A 22,527-nucleotide genomic window follows, 5' to 3' on the forward strand; every position below is an offset into this window, starting at 1 on the left:
GGAATCACACAATAAATGTGAGGTGCTTCCTCACTGCACACACCGTGATCTTGCCAAAAGGACACTGTAAACCTTCTCTTCATCTTCAGAAAGCTTTAAATGGTGCACTTGAAATTTACGCTGGGGCAGCATCACCTGGAGGAGTAGAAGAAATCAGCAGGTGAAGTCAGACAAATGACCTGGGCATTACAGAGTACATTCTCCACAGCGGACACTGGAAACCTAGTCAAGCCCTGGACAGCTCTCCCACCTGCCCTCAAAACAGGATGGCTGTGACACATGGCCACCTAGGGCCCCCTCACATGGAGATAGGACACTCAGAGGCTCCCGAGCAAAGCAGATGCCTATTCAAGCCAAACTGAGGACATGTCAGCCTCCTTCCCTGGCCTCCCCCAGGGACAAGTATAAACGAGATTACCAAGGGCTGGCCTGTGGAGTCCAGCTGGTCTTTTGTTCTCCTCAGCAAAAGGCTCTTGGTTAAAATACTTAACCGTTCTCCTCCTTTCTTTGAACCATTGTCAACCTGGCTCTTCCACAGTCGGAAATCATCGAATGGAGAACAACGGAGAAATCTTTTTTTGTTGAGGAAGAAGACAGAGAGTAGGAAAGAAGAATTGGAGAATGGTTCAAGGAGTAAATAAGGGTCCAAGGAAACACAGGAGATGAGAAACAAATCCAATTTTTCTGTTACATCCGTCATTCATTTTTTAACAGTGAATTTCATAGCAAAGCTCTGCAAGACACATGAAAAGAATCCAAGTTGATAACAAAACCACATTACAAAATGTGAATTTTCCCATTAACAATATCTGTATCGTCACAACAGGACATATAACCAATAGCTGGAATTTATTCCTAAAGCTTCAAAGGCCGGCAAAGAAATTCCATATCCTCTTATGGGCTTACTTGAATAAAAGCAAGGGCTTTAAAATCAGCATTCTTTTCTGTTTGCTTTAAATAAATTGTAGGCCTGACCCTAGGCCATACGCTTTAAAATAGAAAAAGCCCAAAACATGCACTGGACTGAAGAAAGAGGACTTTTGTTTCACTTTAATCCATCCTATATTTTTCCATATATAGGGGCTGGATGTAATCACAGTCCTGTAGCTGCCAGTCCATCAACTGATTATCTTCTCATAAATATGAATTCTTTTACCCTTTAAAGGTCGAGAAGCTTGCCATCCGCTACACGAGATAATCTGGCACACTCTGGAGCTCTGTCATGATAAGGAATAATGATGAAGGGTTAACTGACTCGGTTCGCATTTACATAATGCTGAGGAGTTCTACTCACTTGAGCAGTGAATACATGTCCAACAAGGTGTTCTGAATGGGGGTTCCAGTGACAGCCCAGCGGGCCTGGGCTTGGAGCCTGCACACAGCCATGGAAGTCTGCACTCGCGGGTTCCTCACACAGTGAGCTTCATCCAATATGATTCGAGCCCAGACTATTCGAAGCAAAGGCGTTTTTGCACTATCCTGGAAGAAACCCAAGCGACATCATCAATAGTATGGGAAAATGTACATGTCTTCCAGAAGAGATGGGGAAATAATGAACAAGTATTGAGAATCCACGCTTTCTGTCCAGTTTGAGGGCTTAGATCAGGTATACTGAAATGAGAATGAAGCTGAAGAAACCAAAAGTGGAGACTCTCAGTGGGTAGAAAGAAACAAGTCAACTCGAGAGCCCCAATCTTTGAGTTTAAGATGCTTAAGAGTAGGGGCGTCTGGGTGGTGCAGTTGGTTAAGCCTCCGACTCTTGGTTTCGGCTCAGGTTGTGATCTCAGGGTTATGAGATCAAGCTCCACATCAGGAGTCTGCTTGAAATTCTCTCTCTCCCTCTGCCCCTCCTGCTCCTGCTCAAGCACTCTCTCCCTCTCTCTCAAATAAATAAATAAATCTTTAATTAAAAAAAAAAAGACACTTAGGGGCACCTGGGTGGCTCGGCCGTTAAGCGTCTGCCTTCGGCCTCAGGTCATGATCCCGGGGCCCTGGGATCGAGCCCTGCATCGGGCTCCCTGCTCGGCAGGAAGCCTGCTTCTCCCTCTCCCACTCCCCCTGCTTGTGCTCCTGCTCTCGCTGTGTCTCTCTGTCAAATAAATAAAATCTTAAAAAATAAAAAAATTATAATAAAAAAAGACACTTAAGAGTAAAATCTTTTAACTTGAGTTTTCAAGTTAAAACTCAAAAGTGAGCAACAGCCGTGGGTCAGGACTGCACTAGGTGTCGAGCTTGGAAATTCGCTCGTTTCAATAAAATATTTACTAAATTGACAAAAATTCACTAAAAGTTTACTGCAAGTCTACTTTTATAACGTAAGATACGAAATCAGACATAAAGGACAGCTCCTAGCCTTAAGGAGCTCATGACGTAGCGGGAAGAAAAACAAGCAGAAAAATTAATTACAGCGTGATGTTTACATACTATGTCCCACTGGATAATCCAATACATGCTGGAGGACCCTAGTCAGTGTGGTTCACTGCTGTATCCCTAATACCTGAAATAGCAGGTGGCACATAGGAGATGCTCAGTATTGGCTCAGTGTGTGGAGGGCTATGACATGAGTAAGCACAAGGTGCTAGGAGAGCATTTAACCAAAGGATTAAAGGATTCTTGAAGCAGATGAAAAAAAACACAACAAATTAACCTGGAAAAGGCACGGAGGCAAAGCCTTCCATTCGGAGAGAATGCAAAGGCACAGCAGCATGACAGAGCAGGGCAGGTACACGTCCCCTGGTACTGCCATGCACTGCCACAGGGAGGGCTGGGGCGTAGGGGACGAGACACGCGCAAGCAGGGCAAGGTCATAAAAAGCCTCAGACCTCATGGAAAGGAACTACGGTTTTATCCTGAAAGCAATGAGGAACCACTGAGGAATCTGAACAGTTCATTATCAACAAGAAGTCAGGTTGGTCTGACCGGAGAAGCATTCTAGAGATTTCCCCAAATACGGAGATCGGACGAAAAATGAGAACATGCAGAAGATCCGTTCTGGGAACGGCACTGTATTTTCAGGAGAAAAACGCCCCACAGTAACTAGGCAATAAAGCCTTACACTGAGTAACTGAGACGACCCCGGACGCCCTAGCAAACACCCAGTTTTCACCTGGTTAGCGTTTAGCCTCGAGCCCCTTTGTTGGCCTACTGTTTGCAACCTCTTTTCCCTGGGAGGCGGAAGAGAGGCAGGCAATCATAGGCTTAAATACAAAAATACTTGTACTAAAGCACTAGTCTTCTCATTAAATATGAAAAATATCCTAAGGGTACACCCGGAAGACTCTAAGGTAAACACTGCAACAGGTGGGGCTTCCCACAGTCCCGTGACGAGCACCACTACTACTGCACTGTCCCTAACATTCGTTCTACACAACAACTGAATACTGTGCCAAACCTCATCCTTTATTCCCGACGAAGTCTGTCTAGAATAAAAGGGAAGGAAGAGGGGAACGAACCTTCCGTTTCCACAGGTGGAACGTTTGGGCCATTCCTGACCTCACAGGAAGGCACCTCTGCTGTGTGTGATGCGGTAGAAAGACTCGGGTAGACTATGAGGTGCGGTTCGCAGACTCACCTTCCCCACACCGGGGTTTGCACCGGGGACCACCCCCTCTTCTTTCTGTGTGGGAATCTCCTTGGCCAGAAGGTTATAGGTAGTGATCACGACGTCATAGGTAGAGAGGCTGCACCGACAGGACACAAGGCAAACAGTAAACAATCCCTCCATGACTGACAGGAGAGCTGGAGGTGATCCCTTTATAAAAATGCCTGCGCTGGAGGGACAGTTGGCAGAATTCATTAATTCGTGTCCTTAATCCACACAAACATGGTTTGGGAGAGGGAAATTTTACTCACTTGCCTTACATCTCATCATTTTTATAGTCTGCTTACTATAGCTAAACGGCCTCCCTGTTCCCATCCCATGAGTCAGAGAGAAAAATCTCTGGCTGGAGCCATATAAAGCTGGATAGGATCTGGCAACGACAGAAGTAGGGTAGGGCTGGGAGTTAACATTTAATGATGATTTGAGAGCTAGATTGATGCTGAAGTCTCAGAGAAGTAAGAAGCCCTCAAAGCATGTTCATCTAGATCTGATCTTTCGCCTTATCATTCTATAACGGATTTCTGAAAACCCATTAATCCAGCCTTGACATTTGGGTAAAAAAAATACACTCTCTACGCTTTGAGTTTACCTTGCCTATACTCCTTTACGTGTAAAGATTCTTAACAAAAAGCACAAATTTTTTTCCAACAAAACTTAATACTGTGCATCTGGGAGAATGTCCAGAAATACTTTTTTGATAAAAATGATATGCCTAATTCAGAAGGAGCACCGTCTACATGTTGACTTAGCATCATATAGAGAAGAAGGATTAAGAATGATTCCGATCAGTCAACTAGTTTATTCTGAATACCAAACCAGGTATGACTGAAGTGCCAATCAAGTAAGGTGCAATTTATTTCTAATAACTATCTAGAACAGGGGCATCCGGGTGGCTCAGTCGGTCAAGCGTCTGCCTTCGGCTCGGGTCATGATCTCAGGGGCCTGGGATCGAGCCCTGAGTTGGGCTCCCTGCTCAGCGGGGAGTCTGCCTCCCCCTCTCCTTTTGCCCCTCCCCCCGCTCGTTCTCGCTCTCTCAAATAAATAAATAAATAAAATCTTTAAAAAAACTATCTAGAACAAAGGCCAGCCACTGACAGTACTCTGCTGGAGAAGGCACGCAGGCCTGTCCCTGATGCCCTGATACCTTCAGTCTGCTAAAGCGACCCTCACTCGTGAGAGTGGGTGTAAGACTGAGGGCCCCCGATTTCGCAACTCACGCCTGAAAGACTACTGCTCTGTTCTTTAGGAGATGAAATATCTAATATGACAGGTTGGGGGATTATTTAGAAGCAGAAACAACTGTCTTCTTGACTAGATCAGCAAGTATTCAACCCAGACCATCACATCACAATTAGGAACAAAAAACAATTCCTTTAGGGGCGCCCGGCTGGCTCGGTCAGTGGAGCATGTGACCCTCGATCTTGTGGTTGGAAGTTCGAGCCCTACGTTGGGTATAGAGATTACATAAAAATAAAATCTTAAAAACCAAAAAAATCCTTTAAAACCAAAAGGCAAAGACTAGGACTAAAATTACCATCTGGGAAAACATTTTCCTTCCACCTTCCTGATCCTACCCCTTCAGGAATTCAACTAGGTCTAATCCTAAACTCTTGAATCAAAAACTTCTTAGAGGGGCACCTGGGTGGCTCAGTCGTTAAGCATCCGCCTTTGGCTCAGGTCATGATCCCTGAGTCCTGGGATCGAGTCCCGCATCGGGCTCTCTGCTCAGCAGGAAGCCTGCTTCTCCCCCTCCCGCTCCCCCTGCTTGTGTTCCCTCTCTCGCTGTGTCTCTCTGTCAAATAAATAAATAAAATCTTAAAAAAAAAAAAGAAAAAAAGAAAACTTCTTAGATGGTTCCTATATGAAAAACAGAGCCAGTCTATACCAACTAACCATTAATATTCTACCAAGATGCTCTGTAAGACTAGGCTGGTTGCATTCACACGAACGGAAAAAGAACATGAAATTGGAAACAGAAATTCAACAAGAATGAAATAACCGTGGCAGACCGTCACGTGCCAGGGCTCCCTGGCCGACAGCTCGGGCATCTGAGGCTACCTCACACAGCAGCTCTTGTTGAGGATGGTGACAAGGATACAACAAAAGAACACCATTGTCTTCAAAGATGCATCTCTTAGCACAGGTGAAGGATGCTGGGTGACGACAGTGCCTTCGGTCTTCACACGTTATCATTAGTCCTGACTACGGCGAGAGCTCAGGGAGAACAGGGAAGGCCAATATGGCCACTCAAGCCAAGAGGCTGAGGGCTCTCACCAACTGCCGTATTTCTGCACTTACGCTTTTGCACGCTGATCCCGATTGGGCCCATGATAGAGATAGACTCTTAGCGTGTTGTGGCTCACACGTTTCATCACCTCGTTTTTCCAGTGATGAATCAGGGAGGCAGGACAGATGATCAGCGTTCCATGGGAAGTGAACTCACAGGAGTCTTGAGGGGAAAAAAATCAACACCTCATGGCTCTCATTAAGTAGTCTTTAACTCCTTAAAGGTACCTCCCCTTCTTCTTGACTTTTATTCCTTCAATCACATTTTTTAACAAACTGCCGCTCTTATTTCCACACACAGCATAGAATAGAATGGGAAATGAGAGGGGTGGTCTTTTAACTCAAAACACTTTTTTATTTTCCCCTGTACAAAGGTCAGACAGAGAGTGGCTAAAGAGGGAAAGGGCGCAATATGGGGCCTCAGTCTAAAAAAACCAATGTGCTTCCACAGTGGTCAAAAGGTAGAAGCGGGATCATTTCCTACCTCGTCCTGAGTTGATTTGTTACAGGGGAGTAGTATTACTTTTTTCTGAAAAGCATAACTTAATTACATCCACATTACAATATAAGTACAAAACCGCTAAGACAGGCAAAAACTACGTGGGAGCCGGTTAGTGACGGAGTATTTGTACCACTGCTCCCCCTCCCCCATCTCTTTGCTATGCACGCAGCATGTCACTACTGCACCCAGAGGCACAGGACCCAGCTGCCACCGGGCTCGGGAGAGGCCTGGAGGGCGGACAGCCAGATCTGCACCTGGCCTACCAACCGAGTCCTGTCCTTGCGTACCTGGCAACTCACGTGGGATGTGGGGTTGCCGACACGTTCCATGTAGGACCTTTAAAGTACTTGGACAGTTATTTTATCCTAACAACAGAGGTTGTGGTGAGACAGAACTTGTCTAGAATTGGGAAACTTACGGAATTTCAGAAAACTTGGAAACAGCTTCCGCTATGGTGGCTAAAATCAAGAGGTTGTGACAGACCTTCCTTAAAAAAATTATATATTAACTAATTTGGCCCAACCGTGTACCTGTGTCCTCAGTGTTAACAAAAATCTTCATTACAGCCATTCCAGAGCCTTGGCTTTCTCTATACACTTTTTTCTAATCACAGGTCAGGCCAAGTTTATAGCAAAAGGGGAAACAATCACTGGTAATGAGCAGATTCAGCATCAGAAATGATGCCACAGGACAGAGTCTAACACTGGTTTTTTTTGTTTGTTTGTTTTTAATTTTTAATTTTTTAATTTTATTATCTAACACTGGTTTTCTCATAAATTAATGACATATGACCAGAAGTATTCTCTCATAGCTGAAACACATCCACTCTCTGCCGGCTCACACAATTCAGGAAATAAGAGGTTATAAAGGCATTTGTATACCATCTCTGGAAAGCCAAGTCAATGCCGTGTTTTTGTCCTCTTGTTTGTTCTTCTCTCGATTCTTCTGGGTCAGGATGAGCGCAATCATTGTCAGGGTTTTCCCTAATCCCATATCATCCGCTGGAAAAGGAAAACCAAAGTCAGAGAGTTTATCACTTAGGGCAAAGAATCACCTCCATTTCAAGAGAAGAAACCACTGGCAGACCTTGGCCCTTACTTACTGCTGCTGGTCTAGGCACTATTCTTTCTGACCCTAACAAATCCTCGACTCTGTGTACGAAGAGGAACCCTAGCCCCTGCTCCTCATTTTCTAGATCAAAGACATTTACTGTGACTTTTGCAAAACTTAAAGCTTATTATTTAGACCTTGCTCTAGTGTTCACGTTGTATTGTTACTTATCTAATGCATTCCCTGGTATCTGTCTCAGTTTGGTGATACTGCCCAGTTTTTTAACTTTTCACTCCCCCAAAGCAGAAAGATCCAGTAGATGGAGTTAATTCAAAACAGTCCCCCATTCCCTTAACTTATTCATCAAAGAGGGGCATAAACTAACATTTCTAAGGTACTGTCATTGTGCCGATCACTGAACTTCCCTCACTGAATTTCCTATTTGTACCCTATAAAATATTCTCATCCTCACTGTAACAGTTTAAATAATCATTCTGACATAAGCAGAAGTAAAATGTCACAGCATGGGTTCAGGTTCAAATTCTGGCCCCGCGACTGTGCAGGTAAGGAGTTATCACAGCAGTCCTCACCACCATCCTCGGGAAGGCCTGCTGACAGGGTTGGCCCTGGGCTGGCATCTGGGAACTCCAATTCAAGCAGGGTTCCCACCACTTTCAGAACTTCTAAGAGGGGCTCACTGTGCCTACACTGTGTGCACAAACACTATGGTTTATGCTGAACATCTGCTTTCCTTTTGGAAGCCTGGCACTTCAGGACCGACCAGGTCTGAAGCCACCAGTGTGACCAGCTCCCAGTAAACACCTGGGGCCCAAACTCCCCTGCTTGGCAACATCTTACATGTGTGACTTCACTGCGAAAGGCCTCTGGAAGCTTCCACCTGGTGTCCCCTGAACTTTGTCCCGTGGACCTTTTCCCTTTGCAGATTTCAACTTACAACACATCAGAATAATTTTATTTTTTTATTTTGTAATAAATCCTAGCCATGAGTACAACTATATGCTGTGCATCCTCCTCGCAAATCATAGATCCTGGAGGTGGTCCTGGGGAGCCCCGTCACAGCCACTCACTAGCCCTTGTGGCCATCTGTCATGTTTTCTAGAAGCTGAGCACCTTGGAAAATTTTAGTTCGATGAGTCTCCAAAGCAGAACACAGAAAACTGGCTTTCTAGGGTCCCCTGCACCTAAGGCCCCGGCAGTGTGCCTTGGCTCTGGAGAACACACGTACTCACACAAGAGTTCAATTCAGATGCAAGCAACTTGAGAAAAGAGGCTCCCTGTGAAATCCTTTTTCAGGATTTCAGGAAGCAGGAAGGGGTGGAGACAGGAGTCTCTGACTTTGGGGTGGCAACACTTTCCTTTAGAGTCTGATGGAGCAAAGCAGCCATGACAGTTCCCACAAGACACTCAGGTTCTTACTTGACTTTGGCCATGCTCCTAGACGTCTGGCCTCCAGCCTGGCTCTCCACCCCTCCCAGAAACTCTCTGTGCCACCAGAGAATGAACTCTCCCTCTGCTTAATTAGCCATAGTCAGCTTCTACCACGTGCAGCCACGACCTGACCGATCCTACAGCTATATACTCTTGACTATGTTGCTTTACCATCCTGCACCTCCGTTTCTTCATCTGTAAAAGGGGGGCAGCAGAATGCCCATCCCAGAGCTGTTGACAGGATCAAATGAAACAACACGCATGTTGGCTCTTAACATAACACCAGACTCACCCAGAATTCCTCCGTGTGGCTTCTGACTTTCCCTCCATAGCAACCAGGCCAACGCCTGCTTCTGGTGCAGTAGCAAAGGGAGCTGACAAAGGGAAGAACCAAAAGCTGAATATAAATTCCTCAGGAGGGGCTGGATCCTGACTACACGGACTCCACGCTCTCCTCTCCTCTTTTCTGTAAGCGATCCTCCCAATATTCCAGCTGTCATGGGGCTGCTCACTGCACCTCAGAGGTCCTTGACTCCACCTCTCACCCAGGGTGACCGCACGTCCTGCCCGGGACAGACCTGCCCCTACTGGCCAGCACGTCTATCAAGAGCGTCCCTCAAGTGAGAGTCTCGTTCTGTCTGCTTTAATCAGCCAGGCAGTTTCTACTGCTTGCAACCAAGACCTCCGACCGGCCCCCTTCCTTTCACTGATGAACCATTCCGATGGTTCTTCCTCATTCTCTCTTAAATTCGACTCTCCTCTCTGTAGGCAATGTCCCCATCTGCACCGTGAGTCATAAATTTGGCGGACACCCCCTTCCAGTCTTTTCTTACTCATCTTGTACCCCGTGACAAAAACAATCTTCAGAAAACACCTGGCTCACGATTCTATGGGATGTCATCCCATCTCCTGAGCGAGGCTATCTGAGCTGCTTCCCTGTGCCAGGTTGTACTGCAAGGGAGGGCCCCGCTCAGGGATGTCACCTGCTCCCCATCTTCACTGGCTAGTCCTGCTTGTGGCCTCTTCTCTCTGACCGCAGTGTTTGGCTTTACCCTCTCTACTCCTCGGGCTTGCAACTTCGTGAAGGCACAGGGTAGGCAGGCAACGAAGAATTCTTTACCTACGGTGACTCTTCCCTTATTTTGAATTCCTTTTGTACGTTGTATACCGTCTGTGGTCCGTTACAGTGCACATTTTACCTTTGTTTTCGTGTCATTTTCTAGTTGTTTCATATATATTGTAGATGCACTTCCCCCCAACTAGTTAAGAGCAGTAAGTCCTTTGCATCCTTGTGGCACCTACCGAAGCTCAATAAATGGGTCTTCTATTGCTATCGACCCACAGAATTTTGTGGCTTTAAGAAAAAAAGTGGGTTTTGTACTTTCTTCTCAGAGCTAAACAGGAGGAGAAAATACTAGAAGGGAAGCCACGAAAGCATTATCTGTAGGAAAGATCCATCAGGAGGGCAGCCCCCCAGGGTTTCCCGGTCCATGGTGCAGGGACACTCTTAGAGCACAGTCTGCACCACGAGCCTCCCCTGGCTCACCTTCAGCCCAGCTGGATCCTCTGCCACGGCTGTCTCACCGGGCCGAGACTCAAGGGACGCGTGCAGCTCATCAATGGCTTTACTTATGATTTCCCACATGGCATGGGGGCCGTCCTGTTTCGTAGGACCTGCGTACAGACAGGTGGTATCTAAAGGGTCACAAGTGCTCCGCCCTGGCTAACGCTGCAAACCGGCAATTCACGATTTGCCAGGTAACCGATCTGCGCGGACTACAAATTCTCGCCCCTCGATTTTCCTGCCTCCCAAGCTCCTCTAGCCCCATTTCCTGTTTGTTTGTTTAACCACACACTTACCATAATAAAGGGCAAAGTAACAGAAAGTGTAATAAAAAGAGAACTTGTAGTATTTTTGGTAGGCCTTTTTTTTTCCTCCAGTTTCAAAGAGGGGGCAGAGGAAAAGGTAATGCCATCATTATTTTAGGAAGAAAAGATCCTTGGAGCTGGGTGCAAAGAAGGGAAGCCAGCAACAGGGAAGGCTGGGCTAGGTTAAATCCGTGGATGTTTAGGTAGGCAGGGAGACAGCCCCTGATGTGCACCTCACACGCTGACCGCACTGTGCCAGGATTTTGAGAGAGCGAGCATGCACGTATGTGCGAGTGTGCAAAGCGGGGGGGAGCAGAGGGAGAGGGACAAGCAGACTCCCCACTGAGCACAGAGCCCAACGCAGGTCTTGATCTCATGACCCTGAGATCATGACCTGAGCTGAAATCAAGAGTCCGATGCTTAACCAACTGAGCCACCCAGGCGCCCTGAAACAAGCGCATTTTCTGTTCCTTTTTAGGCTGGCCTCAGCTGCATCTGGCACCGAATCTATTTCTGACCCCCTGTTAACTATCACTCTTCCACTTTCTCCCTTTCCTTCCTTTTTCTGTTTCCTTGCTTCTTTCCTTTTCCCGTTCCAGTTCTCTGGTGCTCCTCAGCTGGGAGAAAACTGGCCTTAGTTTTTCCAGTCACCGCCAGCCAACCAGACCAGTGAGCTCGGGTCCCGTCTCCTGATCAGCAAACCAACCCATCCTAGGACATATGATCTTTATTTGCAGTTACTTCTGAACCACAGTTTTCTGGAAAGTTCAGGACGGAAACTCATTTAAATAGGGTGTCACTGCTCTCGGTGGGTCTTTGGTCATCAGCTTGACTTCCGTCACTTCTCTGCTCTGCCTTAACACATGGGGTGCAAATGTGCCTGCTGGTCTGCCTACCTCATCGTGGTGTAAGTTTAAGTTTTCATTCACAAACATTTACGAGAGGATTCCCATGTGCCGGCCACTGGGTTGACTGATTACGGCCGGTGAGCAAGGCAGGCACAGAAATCTAAACGCCGTGCAAAGCTCAGCTGAGCATCACAACCTGTATCATACAGGCAGCTGACAACTCCAGAAGGGCCTCTCCCTTCACGTGGGCACAGAGACATCTCCTCGGCAGCCTTTAACTTGTAGGGGTAGCTATTCACCCCAGGGCCAGGCCCCTGGATCTTACCTCCATAGCACCAACTGGATCCCCCAGCAGCTACCGGGCAGGCAGCCTTCAGTCCTTGAGAACCCAGAGGCTGGAGACCCTGGCCCTGCAGGGGTCGGGGAGGCACCAAGTGAGGGGGCTCAGTGGTACTTTTGGTGGAGTTTCTCTGTTGCGGTACTGGAGTGTTACTCTTCTCATTAGTGTCTGCTCAGAAAAAACAAAAAAACCAGGAAAGAACAGGCTACAGTTCAGGAAAGCAAAGGAATTATATGTGTGAGAGGAGGTCAAAAGAGGGTGGGATCACTACCACTCCAACGAGCTGGGGAAGACCTCAAGAGCACAGCACTGAAAAGTTCTTAAACGATGGGAAAGAGTTGAGTCCACAGGAAATGAAGGAAGTTTTTATAAATCACAAGTGTAATTTTGAAAAGCTCAGAAGTAGAGAATCAGAGGGAAAGGTGAATGGGTCAACATATTCTTTATTGAAAGGGCTTCTCAAATGTCTCTTTTAAAATTCCTGCAAACCCCGAGTTCTGGGGCGTAACCCATTTTACCTGGCTCTGCGGTGAGGGCAAGAGCACCAAGGGCTTCCTCCAACTCTTGAATTTGCTGGAGCAACTTCTGACCCTTGTCTGGAAGAGCCTGGATGTTCACCGATCCCAGTGTGCTCTGAAAAACAGATCCTGTAAGATGACCTCCCGCCTCAAGTTGTTAGAAAGACAGTTTCAGATTAAAGTAGCCTAAAATGTGAAAACTCTGAAATCAGCATCCTTTAAGTGTATGTGTGAAAACCAGTGTTTGGTTTGGTTTTGTTTTAAACCCGACAGATTGACTAACCCTGAAAATATAAACCCAGGAAAAGACAGAACCTAAATATTCACCCACAAAACCTTTCTCACGTTGACATGTCTGACTTGCTCGTGGACCCCAGCAAGCAATGCTCTGACCTTAAAAACAAAGCACATGGTAGGTCAGTAGTTACCTTCTTTTGCTTCAGTTGTGTTGTGAGGTACACACGTTGGGCTGCTGGGTCTGAAGGCTCCACCTTCCTGGAAACACCCGAGGCAGGAGATGGTTTTCTCTGCACACTCTGACCAGGGAACGGGAGGTTCTCCTCCTTGTGTGAGTCCGGAGTCGAGTCAAAGAGCAAGGCAGGCTCAGAGGAAGTGAAAACGGCATTATTCTCGTCACGGTCGCCACGGCTGGAGGCCACTTCCGGCCTCTGTCCCAGGGAGCGCCCTGTGGCCGGTGGCGCAGGCCCATCCCCAGGCTCTGACTGTCGGGGGGTCTGCGAGCCTGGCTCGTCCCTTGCCTTTGTTTCTCTAGCCTCCCGGCTCTTGGGGTGCTCTTTGCTGACGTGTTCCCCTTTCTCGGGCTTGCTTATTGGGTTCTGACTGTGAATAATTCCAGGCAAAGGCTTGGTTTCCTTTTCCCTCAGAGGCTCTGATTTTTTTTGGACAGGATGACTCTCAACGTGTGATTTCTCCTGAAGAGACCCAGATGGTTTCCTCAGCTCTTCACCATGGCACTGCTTGGATTTAACCTCAGAAAGGTTTCTTATGTGCATCCCTTCATTCTCCCTTGCTGCATGCTGAAACTCTGTCTTCTCCCCTCGCAGCTGCTCTTGAGGTGCAGGTTGTTTTTTCTTTACCTCCAGGCCAGATGAGAGATCTTGCTTCGTCCAGCAGTTGGATTCAGGCTTCCATTCCTTCTTTTGATCCAAGAGCACATCTACCTTTTCCTTTTGCTTCTTATCATTCATCTTATCCCCAGCTTCGCCTTTGGTGAACTGTTTCCAGAGAGACGGTTCTTGATTCTTGTCCAGGACCTTGAATGGGTTTCTCTGCTGGGTGGAAAGATAATGAAGAGGCTCAGAGGCATGCTGAGACTTGTTGGTTACAGAATGTTCTTTGGAACGAGGCTCCTAAAAGACAAAGAAAATAAGCTCAATATAAAACATTAATGCGAACATCATATCTAGAATGCCCTTTTTTCAGAGGAAATGGAAACAGTAGTCCAGTATTTCTGAACATTCCTGGGACCGTTTCTGCCTCTAGGAAAGACTAGGTACCTAACACAAAGTATTAGTTTCTGAACAGTACTTTCAATGCTTGGTTCCTTCTCTGTCCGTGACTACTGATTTCCCAGGCCTCAAGGACAAGTAGTGACCAAATCAAGTGCTTTTGCAGTTGTAACAGCCACAATGTATACCTTTCACAAAAAATTACTCTCTCGAGATGAATTTATCCCCAAACGTATACAGTGTCTTATGCTTGCTTTCAGTTTGGCTTTAGGGCGGTTTCACTGTAGGAATCCAGAGTCATAAGTCTGAGCTACACCTCAACCAATGGAAGTCTTGCTGCTTCCCTGGGCCGAGCCCCTCATGCGCTGGGCATCTATCAGTCTCTCACGGTCTAGGAGCTTACAAATGACACCCTGCTTATACCAACATCAAGGAGATAACCAGTCTATAAAAAGATGCTGAAGTCAGTCAAATAAATCCAAATTTTTTCCTAAACAGAACAGTGACCACATTTAAGACCTTGAAAAATATTTAAGTGACATAGGAGGCAAATAATTAAATCTCCACTGTAACCAAATAGTCCTTTGAATTAGAAGACCTGATAGGGTCCACGTTGCTTAAAGAAAAGAACTATCTTTCAGAGACAGTATGATGAAGACCAACCAGTTTATACTGGACTTCAAGGTCTTTTCGGGCAACACCACAGATTAAACAGTCTTAGCAGAGCAGGTTTGAAGACAGGAATAACTCCTACCTGCCATGGGATACTTCCGCACCATTGCTTCCCCGCCGCCTTACTTCTAATGCACTGGAAGAACAATCTAATGAAGTATAAAACACAAACAATCAAGGCTGTGGAAATCCATCACAACGAGATAAATTTCTTTTTCAACCAAAAAACATCTTGCAATGTTTTGGAAGGTCACTTGAAACCAGTTACTCCTACATTTACATTTAAAAATTCTCTACTGCACGGGGTATGTATAAGGGCTAAGAAATGAAAGAAAAGAGGAGTCGTGGAAACCAAGATGTACACAGGTTTATTCTTTTTACTCTGTAAAGAATGACTAAAATAGAAACATGATCAGCAGTGGCTGCTAAAATCAGAAAAGGAGAGATAACCAGACATTAGGTATCCCTGATGGGAAACCATGAAACAACCTATATGGTAAAACAAAACAGAACTAAGCCAAACCAAAACAAACAAAAACTAACCCGGTTCAGGTCAAACCCCCAGATTAAATTGCCAATTTACAGAAAATACAAACAACAGGAACACACAGAGCTCGGCCACGGGGATGTGATCTGTAAATCTTGACAGTGAGAAATGCTCCATGACAAACAACTGCCTTCCTTCAAAAAATAAATTACAAGGGGGGAAGAAAATGGAGAGAGAACTCCAGAGACTTCAAAGACATTATCAGTCAATTGCAACTGTGAACCTTATTTATTGATTTAAACAAATAAACAGAAAATTATTAAAAATAAACTATTTATGACATCTATGAAGCTCCTGGAAATCTGCACTCCAACTGGTTCAAAAGACAGAGAATCCCTATCTCTTAGAGCCATACACTGAAACATTTACAGAAGAAATGATGTTATCTGGGATCTGTTCCAAAATATGGCAGGAGCTGGGGACTACAGTGGGTAGAGTATACACAGAACCAGATTGGCATGAGCTGGTAACTGTTGAAGTTCTATGCTGCATTATTCCATCTTGTCTACTTGTCTATATTTGCAATTTCCCATTTAAAAAAAAAAAAGATTATATCAGACATACATCCCAATACAAGACTGTCCCTGCACCAGTAAACACAGCCTACACACCCACTACACAGAAATGGCTATGCTGCTCCATTAGCAAACAAAACCTCGCATGCGCTCTGGCGTCCCAGATTTTGCATGTGATTCTCCCTCCATCCAAAGGATGTCCTCTTTATCCCTGTTTGCCCACCACTTCCCCCATCACCAGTTGTCAAAAGTCCTACAGGTCCCTCAACGTCCAGTTCGAGCCATACCTCCTTTGCAAGGTCTTTCCCCCATTCCCTTCCCTGTTCATCCACTGTATTATTTCTCTATTTCTGTTGTATTTAGTTGTATTACACTCATATCTGCCTGTCTGCCCGACTACATTTTCAGCAACCGGAAGGCTATAACCATATGTGATCTCTTTATTCCCAAGTATGCCTTGCCTTTTGTGCATAATTGTTCAGTATCACAGAATTAAATAGAGTGAGCTGATTTTTTCCTTACCCAAAATGATTCCTCAAACACATTGAATAGTCAGTCAAAGAAGAGCTTTCAAATATCATTTTACTTAATTGTTTAACTAGGTAATAAACTCAACCAAAAAGTATAAAATGGCCATGAAAAGGACCCCCTCACGGTACCCTATATGCCCAGTTCCCATCCCTTCCAAGTAACCATTCCTATTAGCTTTCTGTTTACCTTCCCAGAGATTTTTAAATGTATATTCAGATCAATATAAATATATGAATCTTAATTTCCTTTTCCACACCAACAGATAGCATAGTATCCATACTACTAAATACCTTGCTTTTTTTTTTAATGTCTTCAAAATTTTTCTAGAAGAACATATAAAGGGTTTACACACACACATTTTTCCCCCCTACAGCTGCACAGTAGTTTCCCACTATTTAGAGTTCCATTATTTATTTATCCAGAACCCTCTTGATAGACAGTTTGGTTGTTTCCAATTTTGTGCTACTAAAAACAATGTCACAATGAATTTTAATATATCTCAAGAGTAACTGCTTATTTCTCATACTGTATACTAGGGCCTTCTCTGTTTTCTTGATCAATTACTTTCTGGATTTTATTTGTTGCTGTTATTGAACTCATTAAATTCCATTTTTACCTACATTAATCCTTTCTTTCTCCTTTCTTTCAGTTTAATTTCTTGCTCTTTTCTAACTTCTTAAGTTAGCCCCGTGATATACAACACGAATCAAGACAGTCTGAGTCCCAATTCAAAATCCCCGGATGTCATTACCTCACCTGGACATGTAAGCAAAGGTAAGCCTCAAATGAACAAGTGTTCCATAAAAGTCAAACTAAAAAGAAAATAGGTCCAGCCCCTCTCATACAAACTCACAATTTTCCCATTCAAGCTCACAATTTTCTGAAAAAATTTTTACTGGTCTCTTTAGTTTTTCTCACAGCAATAGGATATTATATTGAACATGTGTAATAAAATTTCTGAGATGCTTCGAATGCATAACAATTCAGAGTATTGGCAACTATTAGGCCATACCACTCCTGATCAAAGTGAATCAAGAATAAATTTCTGCTGTTATTTTAAGTGTATCAAGACAAGAATATCTCATAAATCGTATCTATTTGAAAGCCCAAGCCACTGCAGACTTTCAAAGGGGCAGGACTTGGAGACCAAGAAGGGAGAAAACAACACATGTATGATTTAACTACTAAGCATGTATATGTTCTAGGCACGGTGCTAAAAATGCTTGTACTTGTGTTTTTATTAAAACCAATATGGATGGGCTTCTCTGTTTTTAGGATAAAAAGTTTATGTTTATTAAATTGCAAATCAACAAAGAAAGCAATGGGAATGTATTCTCAGAGAAATCAAATATTGATTCTGCTATGAAGAAGAGTGTAATTTCTGCAGTATATTCATTATTTCCCAGGCCGTAAGCAATAAACAATAATGAGGAACACAGCCAGAGGAAGCCAGACCTCTTTATCCTCCCTTCTTCCTAAAGGCTGATCGTCCAACCCAGATTTACACTGTCAGGCACATTCACTTCAGCCAGGCCACGAGTCTCTCGGGCTCCAGAGTCCTCCTCCGTTGGTTCGAATCCCAGCCTCACTACATAATTAGCTCTGAATCCTCAGATACCTCACTTGACTAGTCTCTGTGCCAGTTTCCTTTTCTCTAAGATGGCCAAAAAAAAAAAAAAAAAACAACACACAAAACAAAAGAAGTACCTACTTCATAAGATCACTGTGAAGACCACACACATTAATACATGTAAAGATAAGATTCAGACCAATGCCTGACCCATATTAAGGACTTGCTAAGCAATAATAATCATTAGTTCACTCCCTCTGACCCTCTTGCTTATTCCTATAACCACACTTCCGCTTATAGCCCCCAAGTACTTATCTTTTACTGTATCCAAATTTTAAAGGTCATTCAAGGCCAGTCTCAACTCCTACACTATCTCAGTAACTTGCACCAGCATTAACCCCTTACTGCAGGTCTTACTAGATCCCAGAAGCGCCTGCATTTGAACACATCCAATTTAATGCTACTACATGCAGATCGCGCTGGGCACCAGCCTTCCTGTGTCTGACTCTTACCCTAGTGGTGTCAGAGCCCCTTAGGAATACAGGTTCCCTTGTTTATATGCGCCAGCACTAGAAAAACATAAAGCTGGATTTCTACCTCATTCTCTTACATTAAAATTCAAGATGGAACGAAAATGCAAACGTAAAAAATGCAACTGTAAATGTTCTGGGTAAAAAAAGAGAGATGAATTTTTTTTTAATCCTAACGTGAAGAAGGCTTTTCTAAGTGGGACCTGAAGCCCTGCAGCTGAGAGGTAAAGGATTTAGTAATTCTGGCCACACAAAAGTTTTAAACGTTCAGCTGCGGAAGCCACTGAGGGGCAGCAACATGGCTCTCCACTACCCTACGGCCGTGAAAAAAAAAAGGTTTAAACTTCCATATGGCAAAAATACCATTAGCAAAATTATAAGACAAAAGGCAGAGTGGGAAAAGTAATTGTGACACACAGAGCTAATAGGCTTCACATACAAGGATTCCTTCCATTACACAGCACAGTGCATGATACTCTACAATATAAATACTCTACAAGATGTACTAACTTTATTGAGGGGGGCTCTTCATGGGGTGGTAGGACTTGAGGTGCTTCTGCACGGGCCTGGCTTATACCCAAATTTCTATCATCTGTCCAGAAAATCATCACTGGGCTATATCATCTGCACCCCAATTTTACCCAATAACCAACCACACAAAGGAATCTGCTAGACATGCAAAGATTCAAATGTTATTAAAAATATATTTTTAAAGATTTTATTTATTTATTTGAGAGAGAGAGTAGAGCAAGAAAGAGAGCGCACGAGTGGGGGGGGGGGGCAGAGGGAGAGGGAGAAGCAGATTCCCCACTGGGCAGGAGCCCAACCAGCTGGATCCCAGGACCCTGGGATCATGACCCGAGCTGAAGGCAGCTGCTTAACCGACTGAGCCACCCAGGCGCCCCTAAAAATAAAATATTTTGAACATCCCACAACAACCAGTTTTTTAAAGAACTAAAACTTGTTTTACCTAGTTATAGATAAAAGAATACTTCCATCTGTTTTGATTCTCTAACCTTGAGAAGTTGGAAGACAAAGGAGAGGAGGGGGAAACGGGAGGGGAGCAAACAAGAACTCAGGAAGCTCAGTGACAACGACCACACTTGATTTGTAAATCAAGGTGTGTGTGCCACATCATTCAAGTCAGGGCACGAGTTCTTCCCTCTGGTTCTACTGAGTGACTGTTTCTTTATTGTCCCTAAACAGAGGGCCAAGGCTGAAGGGTCAGTCAAATGCTGGTGAGTGGCACCATCTGGTGTTTGTTAGAGAACTGCATGCCAAGGAATGAAAAATGGGCATCTTAGCCTCACCGGGGCTTACACCTCCTTCCCATTACTCTGCTGCACCTGTCTCCTAGTTGGGTTAAGCTTCAAACATACTGGAATTAAGTCAAAGATGTGAAGTACTTAAAGTTCAGTTTTCAGAAGAAAAGGTTCTACTCCCTGAGGTCATTCTCCAGAGTACAGGGGTTCTGGCTAAATGTCCTAACTGTCTGCTAAGGAAGTCGTCTACTGTCGTACCTAATCCTGTTACAATTTCCAGTCTGCACTACCAATCAGGGTACTTGTTTGTTTTTTGTTTTTTATTTATTGTGTGTTGTATGACTGTATTTTATTTGTCCTAAAACAACCTTTTAAAACCTCCAGTAAGTACCTCCTAGTAATGATGTTCTAGACTTGGGCTAAAAGAAAAACATTTGCATACTTTACTTTTCTATTTCATTTCTTTTTTTTGGGGGGGGGAGGGAGACAGAGACTCTTAAGCAGGCCCCACACCTAGCGAGAAGCCCGACGCAGGGCTCAATCTCACAACTCTGACATCGTGACCTGAGCCAAAATCAAAAGTCGGATGCTTAACAGACTGAGCCATCCAGGCACCCCTTTACTTTTCTGTTTTATTATTTATTTATTTATTTTTAAAGGTTTTATTTATTTATTTGACAGAGAGAGACACAGCGAGAGAGGAAACACAAGCAGCGGGAGTGGGAGAGGGAGAAGCAGGCTTCCCGCTGAGCAGGGAGCCCGATGTGGGACTCGATCCCAGGACCCTGGGATCATGACCTGAGCCGAAGGCAGACGCCCAACGACTCAGCCACCCAGGCGCTCTTACTTTTCTATTTTAAAATAATGATCAACTCTCAGCCTCATCTCCCTAGTATGAAGAATGTTTGTGGTAAATTCTCAAAATTCCATCTTGAGCCTAGACCTTTCTTTGGAGCTGCACTCACTTCTCTAGCTGGTTTCATATATACCTAAGACATGATTAGTTCAAAGCTGTCTGTGTTGGCCACACATCCCAAACCTCCATCTGTGTTACCTTTCTTTCCTTGTCTTGCTTAATGGTAAACTCATCACCCATAAATCCCAACTTAACAACCATTTACTGAGCACTCACAGCGAGCCAAACGCCAGACCGCGTGCATCAGACCCATGACCTCACCGAATCCTCACAACCCAGGGAAGCCGGGACTGCCAGGGTCACTATTCCTGAGGGGAAAATGAGGGAGAAAGGTACATGCTTAAATGCCCCACCAGAAAGGTGTCTTACTGATTTTCTTTCAGCAAGTTTTCCACAACCTAAGTCCACCCCACTCCACTGCCAATGCCTCAATCCAAGCACACCTTTCACTTAGAGACTAAAGTGGATTCATCTAGAATCAGCTAGACCGTGGTCTGAATCCCAGCAATGCCACTCCACAACCCTGGGACCTGCTTCCTTTCCTAACCTCGCTAAATGTTAGTTGCCTCATCTTCCTGTCACAGAAGAGACTACGGCAGTAAGCAATACTGACCATGCCATTTCCTAGACATTTACTGGCACTTCTCTATCAGCAGTCTCCTGGCCTCCACCATCTTCCTTTCTAACCAACTGTCTTCAGAGCTCCTCTTTTACTAATGCAAACTGGACCAAACATTCTTCAGTGGCTTCCTACAACCTCGAACAGTCTTCCCATATGGTAGAGGGTCCCCCCACCCCCAGCAGCACGTAAACGGTTTTAGGTGTCAGGACATCCTGACTTCATGCTCTAGAGGCTTACAAGCCTCACTGTACTAACAAAAAAAACCAGTCAAAAAGTGAAAATTTCAGAGTACCTGCGTGGCTCAGTTGGCTGATCATCCGACTCTTGGTTTTGGCTCAGGTCAGGATCTCAGGGTCATGAGATTGAGCCCCGTGTGGGGCTCCGTGCTCAGCGGGGAGTCTGCTTGAAGAGTCTCTCTCTCTGCCCCTCCCCCTACTCTCTCTCTCTCAGATAAACAAATAAATCTTTTTAAAAAAGTGAACAATTTAAAAATACCATTTACAATAGCATCAAAAATCATAACACTCTCTGAGGACTAAATTTAACAAAAAGAGTAGAGTACTCACTCTACAGTGAAAACTATTCAACAATGCTGGGAAAAAAAAGCCATAAATACACTATGCTCATAGACTGGAAAATCAACATTAATGTCAGTTCTTCCCAAAAGGATCTATACAGATTCAGTGTAATACCAACAAGTTTTTCTAAGGAAATTTAGAATTCGATGCTACATTTTATACGCAAATGACCCAGAATAGCCAATCTTGAAAAAGAAGAATGTTGGAAGACTCATACTATCTTACCTGATTGTGTCAGGATAGGCAAAAGGACCAACAGAACAATTAGCAAGTTCAAAAAAACAGATCCATAACATGGTAATCACTGATTTTTTACGAAGTGCCAACCATTTCCATGGCTAAAGGAAAGTCTTCCAAAACGGTGCTAAGACAACTGAATAATATTCATTCAGTAATATATGGAAAAATAAATGACCTACTCCTATCTCATAAGATACCAAAAATTAATTTGAAGTAGATCACAGACTAAACAGAAAAGCCATTAAGAAAACAAACTAACTATAAAACCTCTAGAAGAAACCCTTGGAGAAATTTGTGATCTTGGGGCAGGCAAAGATTTCTCAGAGAGAACATACAAAGCACAAAGGACAAAAAAAATGATAAACTGGACTTTATAAAAATGAGAAATTTCTACTTTTCAAAAGGGAGTTAAGAAAACAAAAACCAAAGACTTGGAGAAAATATTCATTATATATGTATTTGCCAAAGAACTTGTATAGGGAATATATAAAAAACTCTTCAAATTCAATAATAAAAAGACAACACAATTTTTAAAGTAGGCAAAAATCCCCCAAAGTTACACTTTATGATACCATTGATATAACATTTCTGAAATGGCAAACTTTAGAAACG

General features: G+C 44.2%; 1 protein-coding gene across 4 annotated transcripts in view; it reads right to left on the reverse strand.

Moving 5' to 3' along the window:
* The window catches only part of TTF2 (transcription termination factor 2), a 39,244-nt gene that overhangs the window by 12,178 nt on the left and 4,539 nt on the right, over positions 1-22,527 (reverse strand). For 2 of the 4 annotated variants that reach the window (XM_032420706.1, XM_032420729.1), the window contains exons 4-15: positions 14,687-14,753; positions 12,892-13,833; positions 12,464-12,578; positions 11,931-12,113; positions 10,435-10,562; positions 9,181-9,262; positions 7,271-7,390; positions 5,900-6,050; positions 3,572-3,680; positions 1,295-1,479; positions 419-572; positions 44-135 (exon numbers count right to left, since the gene is read on the reverse strand). In XM_032420706.1, coding sequence (XP_032276597.1) covers positions 44-135; positions 419-572; positions 1,295-1,479; positions 3,572-3,680; positions 5,900-6,050; positions 7,271-7,390; positions 9,181-9,262; positions 10,435-10,562; positions 11,931-12,113; positions 12,464-12,578; positions 12,892-13,833; positions 14,687-14,753 — 2,328 coding nt within the window. The remainder of the gene's footprint in view (positions 1-43; positions 136-418; positions 573-1,294; positions 1,480-3,571; positions 3,681-5,899; positions 6,051-7,270; positions 7,391-9,180; positions 9,263-10,434; positions 10,563-11,930; positions 12,114-12,463; positions 12,579-12,891; positions 13,834-14,686; positions 14,754-22,527) is intronic. The other 2 variants (XM_032420724.1, XM_032420716.1) reach the window with 2 other exon arrangements.

The sequence above is a fragment of the Phoca vitulina genome, unplaced genomic scaffold, assembly GCF_004348235.1.
Source record: "Phoca vitulina isolate PV1807 unplaced genomic scaffold, GSC_HSeal_1.0 scaffold2, whole genome shotgun sequence".
Lineage (NCBI taxonomy): Eukaryota > Metazoa > Chordata > Mammalia > Carnivora > Phocidae > Phoca > Phoca vitulina.